This window comes from Ascaphus truei, chromosome 3 (assembly GCF_040206685.1).
Source record: "Ascaphus truei isolate aAscTru1 chromosome 3, aAscTru1.hap1, whole genome shotgun sequence".
Taxonomy (NCBI): Eukaryota; Metazoa; Chordata; class Amphibia; order Anura; family Ascaphidae; genus Ascaphus; species Ascaphus truei.
Genome location: NC_134485.1, coordinates 221,947,883 through 221,967,637, shown reverse-complemented (window position 1 = coordinate 221,967,637; position 19,755 = coordinate 221,947,883). Strand labels below are relative to the sequence as shown.

Genomic DNA, 19,755 nt, shown 5'->3' with positions numbered 1-19,755 from the left:
CAAGCCTACTTTTCTACTCTAATCAACATGCACAAGTCTAACCCACGCCGACTGTTCTCTGTCTTTGATACTCTACTCAAACCACCGTCAGCTGCCTCTCCTTCCTCCATCTCCGCTCAGGACTTTGCTGACTATTTTAAGGAAAAGGTGGAATCCATACGTCAGAACATCCCCGCTGTTTCTTCCGCCCATCCTACACCTCTTCCTAACTCTCCTCCTGCCTGGAACCTTTCCATCCTCTTTCAAACATGCAACAGTCATACCATTACTCAAAAACAGCAAGCTTGACCCTACCTGTCTTTCTAACTATCGACCTGTCTCCCTCCTGCCTTTTGCCTCTAAACTCCTTGAATGTCTTGTATTCTCTCGATTGCTCCATTTTCTCAACACCTATTCTCTCCTAGACTCTCTACAATCTGGCTTCCGCACTGCTCACTCCACGGAAACAGCCCTCACTAAAATAACTGACGAACTCCATGCTGCCAAAGACAGAGGTCATTACACTCTGCTCATATTACTCGACCTCTCTGCAGCATTTGACACCGTGGACCACCCTCTTCTCCTTCATATTCTCCATACTCTTGGTATTCGGAACAAAGCTCTATCCTGGATCTCATCCTACCTCTCCCATCGTACTTTCAGTGTCTCTTCTGCTAACACCTCCTCCTCCTCTATTGATCTCTCTGTGGGGGTACCCCAGGGCTCTGTCCTGGGATCTCTTCTCTTTTCTCTGTACACACTCTCTCTAGGTGACCTAATAACATCTTTTGGGTTCAAATATCACCTCTATGCTGACGACACACAAATATACTTTTCAACACCCGACCTTACACCTGCTGTACAAACCAAAGTTTCTGAATGTCTCTCTGCTATATCATCCTGGATGGCCCTCCGTCGCCTTATACTCAACATGGATAAAACAGAGCTCCTCATACTTCCTCCCAAACCTGACCCTACTACCTCCTTCCACATTACTTTTGGAACTACGATCATTTACCCAGTAGCCCAAGCACGCTGCCTAGGGTCACACTCGACTACTCTCTCACATTCGCCCCTCACATTCAAAACATTTCTAAAACTTGTCGCTTTTTCCTCCGCAATATAACAAAGATACGCCCTTTCCTCTGTTGCTCGACTGCTAAAACGCTGTCTCAGGCCCTCATTCTCTCCCATCTTGATTACTGTAACCTCCTGCTGTCCGGCCTTCGTGCCTCTCACCTGTCTCCCCTACAATCTATCCTAAATGCTGCTTCCAGAATTACTCTACTCTTTCCTAGATCTGTCTCAGCATCTCCCCTCATGAAATCCCTCTCCTGGCTTCCGATCAAATCCCACATCTCACACTCCATTCTTCTCCTCACTTTTAAAGCTTTACATTCTTCTGCCCCTCCTTACATCTCAGCCCTAATTTCTCGTTATGCACCATCCAGACTCTTGCGTTCTTCTCAAGGATGTCTTCTTTCTACCCCCTTTGTATCTAAAGCCCTCTCCCGCTTTAAACCTTTTTCACTGACTGCCCCACACCTCTGGAATGCCCTTCCCCTCAGTACCCGACTAGCACCCTCTCTATCCACCTTTAAGACCCACCTTAAGACCCACTTGCTTAAAGAAGCATATGAATAGCACTGTGGATATTCTGAACACATGATACATAAAGCTTGGTACCCTGCAGACACACTTACCAGAACTCCCTCCTACTGTCTCTGTACGTTCTCCCTACCTACCAATTAGACTGTAAGTTCCTCGGGGCAGGGACTCCTCTTCTTTAATGTTACTTTTATGTCTGAAGCACTTATTCCCATGATCTGTTATTTATATTATCTGTTAGTTATTTGATTACCACATGTATTACTACTGTGAAGCGTTATGTACTTTAATGGCGCTATATAAATAAAGACATACAATACAATACCTACAGTACACAAGAGGCACATTTTTATCTTTAAAGAAAATAATATTCCCTTTCTTGTGAACTATGTCCATTAGTTGGGGAATAAGGTTGCCAGGAGGCTTCTCCAAAAATACTGCACACAATGATGAAAGGTGCAGCGCGCTCAAGACACACACACCCACACCTCTCCACTCCATGCTATTTCCTCCTCTCCTTAGCCCTACCCCCAGGCTCCTGATGCCACCTGATTGGCTGCATTACCCAGCTGCAGCCAATCAGGATGGAGGAAGCTGCGGAGCACCCTAGCAAAAGCCCTGCTCTCTCCCTGCTCGGGGAAATCCCATAGCCCCCCCAAGCTGGTCAGGTCACTATGTCCAGAGAGGTAATAAGGACACATACATGTCCTGTATTACCTCTATTTTTTTACTGGACAGTGTCCAAACACAGGACAGTCTGGTTCAATACTGGACAACTGGCAACCCTATTATGTGGAAGATCTCAACAAATAAATCTGTTCATATGTGGAACTCAAAAGCTTTATTAATCGGGTGTTTAGCTGGTAACTTGAACAAAACCTTGTAATGGAATCCGTTTCATATATTCAGTAGAAGCCAGCAACTAATTTCATAGCAATTGCTATTTCTTACAGGTTTATAGCAGTAAACAAAATCAGCGCTCATCTCTAAAACAATGTTAGTTCTTTTTATTATTACACAGAATTTCTTTCAACTTTCTAAAACAAGAGATCCTACCTATTGAAACCCAAATAGTATGCATATTTGTTGTTACCAAAGCCAGGACTAGCATTCTATGTGGAAAGCACAAATCAGTTAATTTGTTTCTTCCATAGAAAGAAGTATTTTTAATGCAACTAATGTAAAAAAAACAAACAAAAACAATATGCATATAAAAACCTGTCCTGACATTATGCAAAGTCTAAACAAATACACAAATTTGTAAATGTACAGTGCATGATGCATATAAAACCTACACATGTATTATTTTATACATTGTGATTAAATTGACAATACTAAACTATAAGTGTATTTGATGGTTTAACCTGAATGCCAGGTTTAATTTCTGAACAAGGCGGCATATGCATATGACAAGTTAAGAAATTGGCACAAACTTTCCTACTTAGCATATATATTTGAAATCAATACCAAAGTACAAAAAACAGAACCCTGTACGCACTTAGTGGCTGGAATATCTATGGTACATAGTGAGTCAGCCATGTAACCAGATTACAAAGAAATATTGAGTACCCATTTTTCTCCAGCAGATAAGAAAATTGTGGTAATTAAATAATCCATTGGGTAGAATTCATCAAGCTTATAAAGTTTTCCAAGTCTGACATGCCACCATACTATATTTATATTTATTTTCACTTGCACTATGTAAAATAGAAAGCAATTGCCGATTAGAGGCTAGTTTTGAAAATTCATAGTTGTAATTTACATCTAGATTTCGAAGTTATTTTTAAACTTAAAATTCAGTCAGGCCCCAGGGGTTGAAACTGCATTTTACTTATTTTGCAACATATTTAGCAAATCCAAGTGTCTATAAATGTTGACTCTACAATAAAATCTGTCCAGGTTAAAACATAAGGAGTACTACATTCTGATTCTTTGCTGTTGGCAGGGGTGCAGGTGAGGGATTAATAGCATAGATTTACAGCGAGTGAAAAAGCTAGATTTTTTGAGAAAAGTGATGCTTTACCAATACCAAAGGCACACCCAAAGCATTATGGTATGTGAATAACAGCACAGCATTACAAAAAAGTAATATACAGTTTTCTGAATTACAAGTGTATCGTTCATTTATTTATTTTTTTAACACAAAATATTTTTTAATTACAAATGCAGGTTTCTGGTGCTCTCTGGTGTCATGTACTAGTGCCAGTTACAATTTAGAGATAGATTATCTGAATAATTAACTTATTGGGTTTACCATAAATATGGATATTCTTAGTTGTCCTCACGTCTCAATGGCTTCTTTGTCTCTGTTCTTCCTTTTTCATGCATACTATTTATCTACCCCCGGTGTTTTGACCCATTACACCGATTCCTTTGTCAGGTGTTCTGAAAGTTCTTTGAAGGATTTATATTCATTATTCCTAAGAAGTTCTATATTTGTGTGCCTGAGAAGTTCTACATACAGTACATATGTAAAACTAATTTCCTTGATTTTAAGCACTCCAGTGCAGACATTTTTCCCTTAAACCTGTTTTTATTGGATTTTAAAGAAATGCACTAATATTTGACTGCTGGACCTGCATGTGTGCTGCTCCAGCATAAACTAATAACATGTACAGTACATGTTGAAGGACCAATTGATGCCCTTTTTTATTATTTGTTAACATAGGTTTGAAGCAAGGGGTCTCCGGGGCTGAACCCCATTAATTTCAGCTCTAGAGACCCCATGCCTCCCGAAAAACAGACCTCCAAAGAGGGTTCCGGTATCTTGGCAAAGTATAAAGCTCCCGCGTCACATGGGGTCAATGGGAAGCCTCACCTGACACGTTACAGCTTCCTATTGGCTCGCAGGGAACGGGACCTTTGAAACAACGCCGTCATGTGATCCCCGTTTGCCTAGCAAAGCAGTTACCGGCACCACCTACAGAGGTCTGTATGTCCGGAAACAGGGAGTCCTCGGAACTGAAACTAACGGAGTTCCACTCCGGAGACCCCCTGCTTCAATCCTATAGTAAAAAAAAATTAAATGGCTTCTTAAATTTAGAGTTTATCCAGTGATGGGATATTTATTTTGTAATCAAGAGAAATACAGATGTAATGGGCTTCATTGTTCTCATTGGTACGATGTGTTCAAATATATTGTGATATACTGTGCCAACACTGCCCCTGTATCATGTGTAAGCCCCGTGATATTGTGTGTAATGCAGTGACATGTTGTGTTTATCTATGAGAACAATGTCACTCTAAACCGCTGTATGGAAAGCACATATATACAAAGATATCTTGTGCCATTGGTTCTTTGATAGGGAGCTATTCATATTTATGTTAATAGCAATAACTAAATAAATACACTTTGCAAATTTAAAACAAGGGACTTGATTAAAAGGCTGAATTTTCCAGGGAATGAAAAACACTTGATGTACAGTACTTAAAAATATATCACATTTACAAAAATGAATAGAATTGAAATAATTTTGTTAGAAAATACATTTGTGCATTATACAACAAAGTTTTAAATCGTTTCCTTAAATAGCTTTTACCTACTTTCTTAAATCAACTTCCAATCTTGCCATCATTTTCAATCAATCTACTGTACTATATACTTGATAAACTTCTATACTTTCAAGTTATATACATGATTGATCATGCAGGGTTTTTTACGCACACTTCACCTTAACACAGCATAAGGTAACTTTGCAGTTCCTATACATTCTACTGCAATGGCAAAAGTGACGTGTCATCATCTGAATATTACATTCTGTAGGGGAATTCTTTCATCTTTCTCTTAACAAGTTTCCTAAAACAACAAAAGAGCAGCTCGTTAATGGAAAATGGTATTGAACAATGTATAAAACATGTATTAGTATATTAAGGTTTCATTATACAGACAACGTTCTGCTTTGACAACTGAATTGTTTGAGCCTGTTATATGAATAAAGCTATAATGCATAATGTAAAGGCATATTTATAATCATTTGGATTTGTTTAAACTAATGATTGATAGACATATCACGTATTCTTCCCATAGCTTACTGACCGTGGGGCCTATGCACTAAGCGCCGGGAAAATAATCGCTGTGCTGTTTAAATCGGCATTTTTTACAGCGTTGCTATTACGGTATGCAGAAAGCCGAGAATACCAGTGACAGCAACATTTGCTCAACTGGTGAGTAGCCGGCGACGAGAAGATCGCCTCTCTGAAAAGGGCTCACCCGGCAAGTTCTTTCTGCTGCAGAGAGAGAGAGAGAGACGCCTCTACCTGCGCAAATCTTACCAGAGATCAAATTTTTTTAATATAAAATGTAATACTAGTGGATGAGCAGGGGGTCTCCGGAGCAGAACCTCATTGATTTGAGGTCCGGGGACCCCCTGCTTCCCAAGATGCAGGCCCCGTTACGGGGTGCCGGTATCTCCTATGCAGTTTATTCCCACGGTCACGTGATGCGGGACATTTAAATGCATAGGAGATACCGGCACCCCATAACATGGCCTGTATCTCAGGAAGCAGGGGGTCCCCAGACCTCAAATCAATGAGGTTCTGCTCCGGAGACCCCTGCTACAATACACTAGTATTAAAACCAAAATTAAAAATTGAACAAATTCGTTACCATAGCGGCTATAATGTAAGTTATTAATAGTGTGCAGGAGCAGGGGGTCTCCTGAGATTAACCACATTGATTTCAGCCTCAGGGACCCCCTGCTTCCCGAGTTACAGGCCCAGATATGGGGTACCAGTATCTCCTTCATTATTTAAACCCCCGGTTACGTGATGCAGATAATTTAAAAATGGCGGTCCCTGCGTGTGTCGGGGGTCCTCAGGTGGTCCCCGTGGGTGTCCGGTGGGTCCCCACGGGTCCCTGTTGGCCTGCGGTACCAATCCTGTGCCTAAAAAATATATATATATGCATACATTCAAATAAATACATCCCCAACCCCTATACATACAATAGAGTAATGGTCAAAATTACTATTATCCAGATATGGATAATAGCTCATTTGCCCATTATAAAATAAATTATTAGCCAGCCAGCATAAATAAAGTAAATAAACCTTTCTACTTAACCCTGCCATCATAAAGGTGTCCTCATCAGCATACTCCAGGTCCATGTCCTCCGATGCTAGCAAAAATACATGAAAAAATACAATCTAATGGCCCCTAACCCCTTAATCACCTTAGCAGTTAATAACCACTATAGTGATTAAGGGGATAACCCACCCTCCCCACGCTACCCACTGGGAGGCCTAACCACCCACCCAGGGACCACTATATCCACCCTGTACCCATTGATTGACATAGTGGTACATCATACTCATGTAATATGGGCATGATAAGCCACTATATCACTCAATGGTCACCCTAATAAAAGAGCATAAAGGCCAAAAATACACAATAATAAAAGATATACACAAGCACCTAAACACCCCAATTCAATAAATAAAAGCACTAGCCAACCAATTAAATACATGAATAAAAGCAATAATCAACCAATCAATTTAATAAATAAAAGCACTAGCCAACAAAACAATTAATTAATTTTAAACATTAGCCAACAAATCAATTAATTAATAAAACCACAAGCCAACAAAATAAATAATTAATTAAAAACGCTAAACAATCAGAAAATGAAATAAAAACAAGACAACCAAATTACAAACAATTTAAGCCAAACAATAAACAGAAAACAAAAAACAACAATCTTCTGTATAGAAAAAAAGCATTTGCCAAAAAATGCATTGGCTGTCACTGCATTTATCTGTACCCTAAATGGGCACAGATTAATACATTATCATTCAATGGGCAATGAAAAACATAAAACTACAATTAAAAAACTTGTAAAAATACAATTACATACATTCAATACAAAACCCAATAGTAAATCCAGAACAGGATGTTCTCTCGTTGTCTTCTTCATGTTAAGTGAGGCGTACACGCTTTATATAAGTCTTGTGACGTCCCATTTTCAGGTCAGATGGTACAGCTCCAATCTGATTGGATGCTGTATCATGTGCCCGCCTCCTTTTCTTTTGTTAAGGATGTGACGTCATCTCCAAGGGAGATACAGCACATCCTTCAAACCACATGTCTCATATCACATGGTATTACAGCCAATAGGATTGAAGACAATCCCACTGGTTGCTGTACCATGTGATAGATTACATTAGTTCAAAAGGATATTACTTCACTTTAAGACAGGGGTCTCCAAACTCTGTCCTCAAGGGCCGACAACAGGCTGGCTTTTATGGATATCCCTGTTTCAGCACAGTTGGCTCAATCAGTGGCGCAGTACGAGAGATTCCAGAATCGCCTGGATTCGGAGGGCCAATGCTTCTAAAGGTAAGATAAATATTGAATGTGTGTAATTTTATTTTTACAGGTTTTTTTATTGCATTTATTTCTTTTAATATTTTTCATTGCCCATTGACTAATAATGTATTAATCTGTGTCTGTTTATGGTACAGATAAATACAGTGACAGACCATGCATTTTTTGGCAAATACTTGTTTTCTATTGGTTGTTATTTTTTCGATTTCTGTTTATTGTTTGGATTAAATTGTTTTGAATTTGGATGGCTTGATTTTAGTACATTTTAGGATTTGTTAGCATTTTAATTATTTATTTGTTTTGTTGGCTACTGGTTTTAATTAATTAATTGTTTTGTTGGCTAGTGGTTTTATTTGTTTAATAGTTTACTTGGATAGTTGTTTATTTAATTGTATTGTTTTGGAATAACATAATTGTAATATTTTAGCTATTTTGGTGATAGATAATTATTTGTGATGTGTACTATTAGGCTATTTACTTCTTGTTTTGTTGGGGTGTTTAGGTGCTTCTGTATTTATGTGATTATTGTTTATTTTTTGCTTTAATTATTTTTCTTAGGGTGACCATTGAGTGCTACAGTGGCCTATCATGCCCATATTATATGGGTATGATATACCAGTATGCCAATCAATGGGTACAGGGTGGGGTGGATGCTTAGGCCTCCTGGGTGGGTAGTGAGGGACAGGGGATAACCACTTAATTACTATAGTGGTTATTAACCGCTAAGGTGATTATGGGGTTGGGAGCCATTAGATTGTATTTTTTCTTGTATTCTTTCAGGCAACAGAGGACATGGACCTGGAGTATGCTGACGAAGACGCCCTTCATGATGGCAGGGGTAAGTTGAACATTTCATTTACTTTATTTATGCTGGCTGGCTAATGTTCGATTTTATAATGGGCAAATGAGCTATTATCCATATCTGGATAATAGTTATTTTGCTCATTACTGTACTGTATGTGTTGGGCGGGAGATGTATTTATTGCAATGTATTCCACTTTTTTTTGCAACAGAATTGGTACCGCAGGCCAACGGGGACCCGTGGGGACAACCCAGGGACCACCGGACACCCACAGGGACCACCTGAAAATCACCAGACACCCGAGGGGACTACCCGAGGGCCCCCAGACACCCACAGGGACCACATGAGGGCCCATAGACACCCATGGGGACAACCCATTGGCCCCCAGACACCCACGGGTACCACCCAAGGGCCCCCAAACACCTACGGGGACCACCCAGGGCCCAGAGAAACCACGAGGGCCTCCAGACACCCACGGGGACCACCTGGAGGCCCACAGACACTCGCAGGGACCACCCGGGGACCCCCGCCGGCCTCTGGTATCAATCCTGTGTATAAAATAATAAAAAATGCTTTTATGTGGGAGCACAGTGAGTGGGTGGGTTTCGTATTGGTGGTTAGTACATATTGTAATGTTAATTGGGGGCAGAGGGGTGAGTGAAGGGCCAAGTACCCGCTTCACTCACCCCCTTTGCCCCAATAAAGCTGCTGTTGTTCCTTAACCCCTTCCTTGCCTTAGCAGTTAGCCGTTAAGGTAATGAAGTTGCCTGTAAATGCATTTTTATTGCATGGGATTCATGCCGGGGGCCTCCGGTGCTGATATTAATGGGTATCAGCTCCAGCGATGCAGGAAAAATGCATTTGTTTTTCTAAGTCCCCTCTCGCCGATTCTCGGCAGCTTCTCACCACCTTCCTGCCAACTTTTCCTGGTGGAAAGATTTTGAGAAGAAATCTCTATTCTAGAGCCGCGATTTGCCTCTAAGCTAATCGGCACAACTAGAATTGAACGAGTTTGAAAACATGCCAATAAGTGGCTTGTCGACGCTCGTTTGGCGATTTTTATTTATCTGAAAATTTTTTGCCAAAAAGGACTTTTATCGGCGACTTATCCGGGCTTATTGAATAGCAGTAGGCATTTTTGATGAAAAGGCATCGATAAGTGGCTTATTGGCGCTTACTGCATAGGCCCCTGTATATCTTAACGTAAATGGTCTATGGGTATATATACCGTGCAGGTTTTGAATAATTCACTCATCCGTAACAAGTGGAAAATCAGGGCTGATGAGTTCAAGAAATACAGCGAGTGCAGGAGAACCACACTGGTGATAGAGCGGTCAAACACAGCTGTGGTTCCTGACATTGCTCCTCACAATCCCTTGCGTAGAGCTCTAACACAAATGCAGTTCCTGTGCATTCACGGACTACCAGCAGTGAGCTCCACCGGTCATGCACATATGTAGTGATGACAGTGCCACAATTTATATTCAGTAAAGGAAAAATAAATATAAATAAAATAAAAGTTATTTACCTTTACTTCTGTCTGTATAAAGAATAAGGGAATCATTAACTTGTGGGGTTTTCTTTTCTGACCTTATCGACAGACCTGTTAAAGAAACAACAACGTATTGATTAATCATACTATATAAAATCAGTCAACATCTGTTTAAAATCATTGCAAGCAGTAGTGATGGTAGCTAGGCCCTGTACAATTTCATCAATGCAGTTGATGCGAACAGAAAGGTTTGCTGTGCACTTGTATTTCAATTATTTTTATAGAAAAAAATGGTATTACATATACATGTATATAAGCAGCTAAAACTTGCCTAGCATTTTACTTTGTATCTATTGTCTTGACGTACAGTAGATGCATCAACACACCACTTGATTGTTGTAACAACCAAGCTCGTTTCAGGGAAGTGGCCAGTACCTTTCCAAAACCAAAAACAGCATAATGCAAGGTCTTCTGATAAAATACTGTAAGCTTTTACAGACTGTTTCATTTTGCAGAATGTATAGCTTCTGTGCCATTTTTTTTACAATAAAGCATTGTATTTTAATATCAGAATGCTAAAGAACTGTGTATATGAGCAACCTTCTACTCTACGTGGTAAAAAATAATAATGCCTCAATTCAATCATAGCCTTCTACCACCTCACCCATACCAAATTCCACTCTACCTCTCTGTTCTATACTAAGAGGTCAATTTGGCCTGATATTAGAAATATGATTAAATATTGTCCGTTTCACTCAAGTGCACAATATCAGATCTTCCCTTGTTCTTTCTTTTAGGACTCACATTATACCACATCTTCATCATCTCAACCAATACCACCACTACCAAAATGTACCCAGGCAAGTATAAGGAGCTCAACACCTAGATTGCCCTCTTTCCAAGCCTGTGTCAGCACAACATTATACATTTACCTGGATGAACTTCTTATAGAATAGCACCACTTAATAAATACTGGTCTTTAGGTTTTTACGAACCATCATGCATGACACAGCCTTATTTACACATCAACCAGTTAATGCGATCGTGATAAGTCAGAGACCTAAAATAAAGTCAAAGCAAAAAACACCAAATGCCAAGAAAAGCAATGGTGTGACCTGATTGTTGCTTTTATGGCCAAATGTTCCCATGTTCCATGCGTATGTCTCAGCTAATAATTTATTGAATGTGTGTACTTAAAATCTGTAATTCAACTACTCTGACAGATTAGCTTTTTATTTTAGCAATAATTTCTGCATATATTCCATTTTTATGCAATTCCAAAATACATGCAACAACCCTATACCTACAAATACATAAATAAATACATTCCAAGACTAATATTTAGTACAAAGTATCATTTTCTGGCCAAATAGAGGCAGAAAGATCATTCAATTCAACCATATAAGGGCATTTAAATAAGTGCTAGTATGTTAACTGGAAATAGTATGACCCCATGTTTAATAGAAAGGTGTAGATAGGAAGTAGTAGTAGTATTAGCTAACTTACATTTGATGTTGTCTCACAAACTCTGCAAACTGTCGATCTTTAGCATAGAGTTCTATTATTCGTATTCTGTCCTGAATTTCCTTAAAAAAATAATAACATTAAAAAACAGGAGTATGACCAACGATGTCATATACTATCAATATGAACTGCCAGCTTTATTCCTGTACCAAATATGCCTTCTGCTGCGACATAAATAATTGTTTACTGTACCTTTTATTTTCCCTAATAGCTAATGTATAAGCTGTATCCTTATTTATTATGGGTTAATGACATATTTGTAAAATCAGTTGCTATCATCTAGATCAGTGGTTCTCAACCTTTTTTGAGCAGGGGCACCCGTGAAGGATTTTTAAAATCTCAGGGCTCCCCTGCTCTTCAGACCTTGCTCATCTCCTACTCGCTTACACATATACACGCATACACCCACCACACACAAAGCACACAAAGCACACCCACACTCTCCACCCCATAGAAAGCCATCACTGCTTCCCTCTTTTCTCTCACCTTCAAATATGTTCGCTGCTCAGCGGGTGCGTCCTGCGCTGTCTGGGGAGGAAGAGGTTTCTCTCTCTTCTCTGGGCCTGGCTGAGAGAAGAGAGGCGAATTGCAGTCTCTGTCTCCAGGCCACACAAGAGGTACCCACTGAGCAGACAGGTGATTTTTCACCTTGGACCGCAGCACTCTCTGCGGAGGGATGCCGTAGACTAGGGTTTCCCGGAACCCTGGTTGAGAAACACTGATTTAAAGGCCGTAACGGGGAACTCACATGCAGCGGTGCAAAAAAATATTTCAAGAACTTGTTCAGTGAACTTGGCCACTTCACAGAAAATGCATTCTTCATTACAGTAATGTTTTATTTATTTGAATACTATAAAAGATGTATATGGTTTTGCTTTTCTTCGGGTACACACTGAATTCATAAGTATCAGCTACTTATGTTTATCTGTTTAACTAAAGATGGCATCATAACTGCTAAACAAACATAGGACAAAAGAAAAAAACACTAAAGGAGGAGGATTGAGTCTTATCAGCAAAAAAGATTTGATCAAGATTGTAAAAAAACAAAACTAAGCATTTGTTCATCATGGAAACATTAACAGTTGAAAAGATTACTTGGAAATACATCTAACTTCTTAAACATGCTAATCCGGTTAGTTCACTTTGGCCATAGAAAAGACTATCCCTTTAACCTTTTTGGTACCCTAATAACATACAGATGTAGCAAGACTTACTGTCCCTAGCTCCGTAGACGAATAAGCAAAAGTCTGCGGCACTGGGGATTGTGTCTGTTGTGAATCTCGCTGCGGGGGCCCATGCTTAAGAATGGAACTTTCCGCAGTGCTGCTTCTTCGGTACAATGAGTGGTGTAAGCACCAAAGACGTTAAGTCTTGCTATATCTGTACGGCTTTAAAACCAGAGACATAACACACTCACACTGCATGCAGGCAAGTTCCCCTGATAGTTGGAGATGCCATGGAGTGAGCTCACTCCATGGCATCTCCAACTATCAGGGGAACTTGCCTGCATGCAGTGTGATTGTGACAAATCTATTACAGAGTGCTTTTCCTGGTAATGTACAGGTTAATAAAAGCTTCAATCAGACTTAGAACTTTTGCAACTTATATTGACAGATTTATTATAAATCATTCTTCCTGGCAATGCACAGGTTATTAAGAATTTATATTAGTGTAGGGACCCTTGAAACGTGGTCTGCCGTGAAGTTTGGCTCAAGGGCTTACAACAATTTGGCCAAAATGTTAAACTAAAAGACCATTTTATTTATAAGTTATTTATACATGTACAGTATATTTAGGCACTGTACCGTATATAAGTTTTTCTGGATGTGCACTGAGCTTTGTCTGTGTTTTATGTTATGTCTCTGGTTTTAAATACATATTGCCATGCTCAGTAGCACTCCTCTGTGAAACTTATATGCTTATATATATGTTGTGGGTATTTTGGGGGTTCAATTTGAGCTTGTAGGTGTTCTGTATCTTTTATATCTGTACGGCATAAGCCCTTTCACACGCCAGAGGTCCCAGTGCCAAACCAGGCACATCATCATATTAATGCTCAACTTCTGTAGGGCTGATTGTGCTCTAAAAGAGCGAATAGCCCATGCCCAATCTAAATGGATCCCCCTGCACTTCCATTTATGTCACCCGGTGGGCAGATGCACCATGTGATCGCTACACAATCAATTACACAATTGCGATCCCGGACGTCTGGCGGTACTCGGGTGCTATCGAACTTTCGGGATCAAAGGGTTAAATAAACACCCCACACAGCTACATCATAACTGTATAATTATATATTGAATGTTACACAATAAACCTTTTTGTATTTAAGGAGTAAAAGTCACAGATGCTGCCCCTGTATTCAAATAATATTTGGGGTGACTTAAATATGCATTTATTCATGATGATATATACCCTTAAACAGTGGGTAGTATTTTTCTCTTTGATGCACATTAGTAAGTTTGCTAAAACTGTACTGTAAGTCACAGCAATTACAATGTGATACCATTTTTTTTCATTTATTTTGTGGTGGATCGAATCCTTTCCCTGCCTCAGATTGACTTTATAGTACTCTGCATTCCCTGCCTTGCAGTTTCCTTAAGTACTAGACATGACACATCGCAAATATATTCACATACTGTATGTAGCACTCTTAAGCCCTTTGCTGCCAGGGGTGGCCTGCAACACATAACTGAACAGTGTTTTGAAAACCCCTCCTGCAGTGGGAGTTCAAACAGTCCTTCCATTGTTCAGTCTGATTTATGCACAGATGTCTCTTATACCTCTTTGGTGAGCTCACTATTTTCATAAATGTGCCTAATCTCTTCACTGCTGTAGTCTGCAGAAGTCTCAGGACTTGTGGAGCTTGTTGACGGAAGCTGAGGATATCTCTTATAGTAGTGACTGTAACCTGTGGTGTCACTCTCATACATGGGATTGTACTTCACAGCTTTTTCAATAGATGACATGCTGTCACTTTGTCTCCTGAAGCCAAATTTGGTAAAAAAGTAGAAAAACAGGGCATTAGAGTATTATACAAAAATGCATTCAGGGAGGCCAATTATTGCAGAATAGACTTTTTTCTCTTTGGTTGGCAGACGTACTTGCAGCATAGCGGAAAGCAGAAAGATCAAGATCACCCTGACATAATGGTATTTTCTGAAGGCCGAAATATGAGAAACACGGTTGCAAACAAATGTATTATTAACCACAAAAGCTCAGTCAGCTAATTAACTCCAAACATTCAAGTAAATAAACGTTACGGTGGACTCAGGAGTTTAACCTCTTCAGCGCTATAGAGGCTTGCATTACAGTAAGACACATAGCATTCAAACACTGGGAGGGTTAAAAGATATGAGACCACCACAAATACTGCAAATAGTGGAGAACAGCTTAAGTTTAAAGACATTCCCCTTCTTTACCACTGAAGAGGCAGGCACAATAATTTGAAAAAATGAAGGGCTGGAACCGGCAATGTGTGCAATATTTATTGGCACATCACTAAAAGGGTAAGGAAAGTTCTTACGCGTTTCACGTCTTACAGGTGCTTCATCAAAGAGTGAAAGACTCTACTGTACGCAGTAGTCATCTATAAATAGCAATTCTACACCTGTGCCAGGCAGATGTGTCAATAAATATTGCAAACATTGCTGGTTCCAGCCCTTGATTTTTTCAAATTGCTGTGCTCGCCTGTTTGTCTTTTCAGCGCTTGATTTTCCTTACGGCAGGAGCACGCCATGAATTCATCACCAGCAGGATCTCAGTGAGTACTTCGGCAGCTCCTTTCACAGTGGATGGTATGTGTTTTACATTGGGGACTGCATGGATGGCTTAATATACTGTGGACCTCGGATAGACAAGAGCCAGGACTGTTTTTTTCATCAGGTTCCCCTAGTGGTACAATTGTACAATTGTTCCAAACTCACACAGAAATTTACAAAATCAAGAGATTGCAATTAATATGACGTATCCCTTGTGCATGTCTAAATGATTTATTAACAACAGGGAATCCATTGTCACCTCCTATTTGATATTCTATTCATTACATGTGAATACTTATCGAGTTATTGCATAATTGGTTTTTTTGAAGCACTGTTTTTCTTGGGTCATGCCCATATACCATCTATCTACCCCTTCATTACCATCTGTAATTTCACATGACTATACAAAACCATAAAGCAACCACCAATATTCAAATAGAAACAGCCTATTTTCCTTGTCAGGATCTGGCCTGGATGTATTTTATAGGCTTGTGTATAGAGCTTTAGAAGTGGAAAATTGAAAATATGATTCTAAAATTGACAATTTAATTAATTATTAGATTTGTGTTTGGTTGGTTTAGACAAAACGTTTTCCATCTTATGCTACCCTAAATAAAATGTATTACTTTTAACAATGTTATGACAAAATTATCAATTTGTCTCCTCCATCACATTTTTCTATTAACATTACATAAAATTGTTCAGGACTCACCCGACAGATTCCTCTTGATCACTCTTTGTACTCTGAACGCGAAGTATCCTGGCCAAGAAAAATATGACAGCCGAGGCTACAAGAAGGAAGCCAGCTACAGATGCGATGGCAATACCAACCACTAGAGGTTCAGAGACATACTCCTCACAATGCTCTCCGCGGTACCACCAGTTTTCTCCTACCCGACACCTGCAAATGCAGAATATTCCAAATGTATAGAGTGTGCTTTCTGTTGGTCACCCTGGCAGTCATATGGCTTAAAAAAAACAACCAAAAACCCGAGCTTCAGTATTTCAGGAATTGTTGAGTGCCCTGAGTTTGTTGGACCTCGAATCAGCTACAGGGGACCCCATCTGATTAAGGAAAAAGGGGGCAATAAGGGGATTATTGCTTTCCCCCTCTCTAGTGTGAAATGTTCATATAATAGCAGAGAGCTCCACTGTCTGTCTTTTGGTCCAACTGGATGGAGCCCCGAAGACACATGAAGATATAGCCAGGGTTATTGCGATATAGTGGGATATGCTGGGTTATTCTGCGTCATCACGGCCATTGAACTCTATGGAAACTGTGTGCTATTCTGCATTATAACGTGACATTATTATCAGTAAGTAAGATAAAGCTGGCTACAGCCATACACACATACTGTACTGTATGGGCAGAATGACAGCAAAATAAAACAAATGCAGAGAGGAAAGAAAGCTCTTACCTGCAAATGGCTCCTTGCCCAGGTATTATGTCACACTTGCCATCATTCTGGCAGAAGTCTAATTGTAGATCACACAGGCTCTGACACGGCAAACCATCTACACTAACATATCCTGGATTGCAAACACATTCTCCTTCACCAATCCACCGGTTTACGAGGCACTCAGAAAACTCATTGCATGCTTGAAATTTGCACGGGTCAGCTAAATCTCCTGCAAACACACAGGAAAAACAATTTGATATTGTAGTTCCAAAGCTAGGGACAGCTTGCAGGCAAAGGCAAGTATAAGTATTTTTTATTCTGTAATAACAATCAAAAGTTTAGTTAAATTAATCAAACGTATAAAAATCAGACACAAGTTGACACTTTTGCATTTGATTAACACCTGCTCATTTAATAGATGAAAGAATTCTTCCATGTGTCTATCATTCTTATTCATTATTTTAATGTCTTTTTTTATTATTATTATTATTTATCTTATTAATGTCCATATATAGACAAAATATTATATTCATCAATAATGAGAAAAACACATATGGCTCAGTTGTGGAGTGGGTAAACTACTGGGTGAGTGAAATATCACACTGGAAGCATAAATGTACCCAATATGTAGTAAGAAAGATGATCCATAGTCATGAAGTATCAGAAGATCTTACCCACTCCTAGAGCCTGTAGTGATCCAGGTTGGCGTGTCCAGCCGCTTGTTGAATTTCAAACAATCAGAAAATATGCAAATAAATGCACAAAGCAGCGCACTGCCCAGGGACACAGGTGTAAAAAAAATGAAAAAATGATTTATTGTCTATCAGACATGACAAACAAGGAGGTAAGCACCCTCCAACATGTTTCACACAACAAGGTGCTTTATCAAGGAGTTTATCCTTGATAAAGCACCTTGTTGTGTGAAACGTGTTGGAGGGTGCTTACCTCCTTGTTTGTCATGTCTGATTGACAATAAATCATTTTTTAATTTTTGTACACCTGTGTCCCTGGGCAGTGCGCTGCTTTGTACATTTATTTGCATATTTTCTGTACTGGCTTCATGTGTACTCAATGTAGCCTTGAGCATGTGCTCACATTGCAAAGCAGATGCATCAAAAGTGACCAGGCAGAGAAATGTGAGGAAATCATTTATTTTCACATTCCCTCAAATTAAAGTATTATAATGAAGTCTGAGTTGTATTTATTGCAATGCAGTAGAAACCTAGAGACAATTTGAAACTACAGGAATTTGAGATTGAGTAGATTCCAGCAGGAAAGGAAGTGCAAATGGTGAAACGACTACCCATGCTAACTGGGATGGCAGATACAGTTGATATCTTTAAGAAAAAGTTATATATTTTTTTTAAACGTAAAGGTATACAGGAAATGCTAAGAGGGTTAAAATGTAGGCAAAGGATTGATCCGGGGAGAAATCCATTTTTTTTTCTTAAGACATAGGGCCCTATTCCAGTAGCTTTGATTTTATCATTGCAAAATCGAATATGTTGGCATGTTACTACCACACGGTATGAAATGTATGAAAAAACGGTATTCAGTAAAGCAAATCGGACATACGTGTAATATACCTTTTTTTTTTTTTTTAAATGACATACCGCTTGACTTTGTAGTTTCTTTACAAGCGATGTGCCCGTGACATGAGATTTCACTCCAGCAGTCTGGAAGAGCTGCGAAGAGCGAAACTGCATCTCCCGTCACAGCGCAACCGCACTATATTTATTTTAACGTTAATAACATAGGATTGAAGCAGGGGGTCTCCGGACTTGAACTGCTTTCAGGTCCAGGGACCACCTGCTTCCCGAGGTACAGGCCTCCGTATCGAGTGCTGGTATCTCCTGCAAGTTTAAATGTCCCACATCACGGCCCACGTGGGCAGGGAGTCCCCTTATCAGAAAGTCATGCGGTTCAGCTCTGGAGATCCCCTATTTCAATCCTGTTTTATTCAAATTAAAATAAAAGCAGAGCTTCATTACCTTCATGTCTAACCACTAAGGTAATGAAAGGGTTTACCACCCATACCCACTTCGTTGGTGGTAGATGGGATGGGTGAAGGTTGTAATTGCCCTAGGGTGGGTGTTTAGGCCTGCATGGAGGGTTCTGTGAGGGGTAAATCCCTTCATTACCTTGGTGGTTACTACTGCTAAGGTAATTAAAGGGTTAACCCCTCCGCTACTCCACTGGGGACCAAACCACCCACCCAGGAGCAACTACCCCCTTCACCCACTCCCACTACCACCAACAAACCCCCCATCCCCCCACCACCACACAGGAATGTGCAAAAGCCCTATTAGCCAAATCTGGCTAATAGCGCTTTTTTCCATTCAAACAAACAATACTGCTAAATAAAATACCAATTACAATACTCTAAAAAAAACACTAGTCATTTAATCCATTGATTGTTACTGTGGTTATCTATTCTCTCAACAGATGTAAAGATAGCCACATTGACAACCAATGGGCACCCTACTACCCACCCCCTCTACCTCCAGGAACCTCCTTTCCGGCGTCCCCACTATCACACCCAGTAATGGGCAAAAGCCCTATTAGCCAGATTTGGCTAATAGTGCTTTTGCCATTCAAAAAGCAACCAATAGCCAGCAACACTATAGTAAATAAAAGTTATATTTACCCCTGACAGGATGAAGGCCGTCCTCGTCCTCAGTAGCACCAGCATTTACATTAAAACACTAAAGCAGCTACTGGACAGTAACCCCCTAATTACCTTACTAGGTAGTAACTGCTATGTTAATTGAGGGCTTAATTAAGGGGTTAACACCCCCCCCCCATAACCACACACAAATGGGCAATAGCCCAAATAGACAAATATGACTATTATTGGATATACCGTGT

General features: G+C 39.8%; 1 protein-coding gene across 3 annotated transcripts in view; it reads right to left on the bottom strand.

The window, feature by feature from the left end:
• Window positions 1-2,579: 2,579 nt before the first annotated feature.
• Window positions 2,580-19,755, bottom strand: part of IMPG2 (interphotoreceptor matrix proteoglycan 2) — a 94,865-nt gene continuing 77,689 nt past the window's right edge. For 2 of the 3 annotated variants that reach the window (XM_075590130.1, XM_075590132.1), the window contains 6 exons: window positions 16,906-17,116; window positions 16,200-16,388; window positions 14,510-14,711; window positions 11,709-11,788; window positions 10,239-10,313; window positions 2,580-5,383 (listed from right to left, as the gene is read on the bottom strand). In XM_075590130.1, the coding sequence (XP_075446245.1) occupies window positions 10,274-10,313; window positions 11,709-11,788; window positions 14,510-14,711; window positions 16,200-16,388; window positions 16,906-17,116 (722 nt within the window). In that variant the 3' untranslated portion in view covers window positions 2,580-5,383; window positions 10,239-10,273. The remainder of the gene's footprint in view (window positions 5,384-10,238; window positions 10,314-11,708; window positions 11,789-14,509; window positions 14,712-16,199; window positions 16,389-16,905; window positions 17,117-19,755) is intronic. The other variant, XM_075590131.1, reaches the window with a different exon arrangement.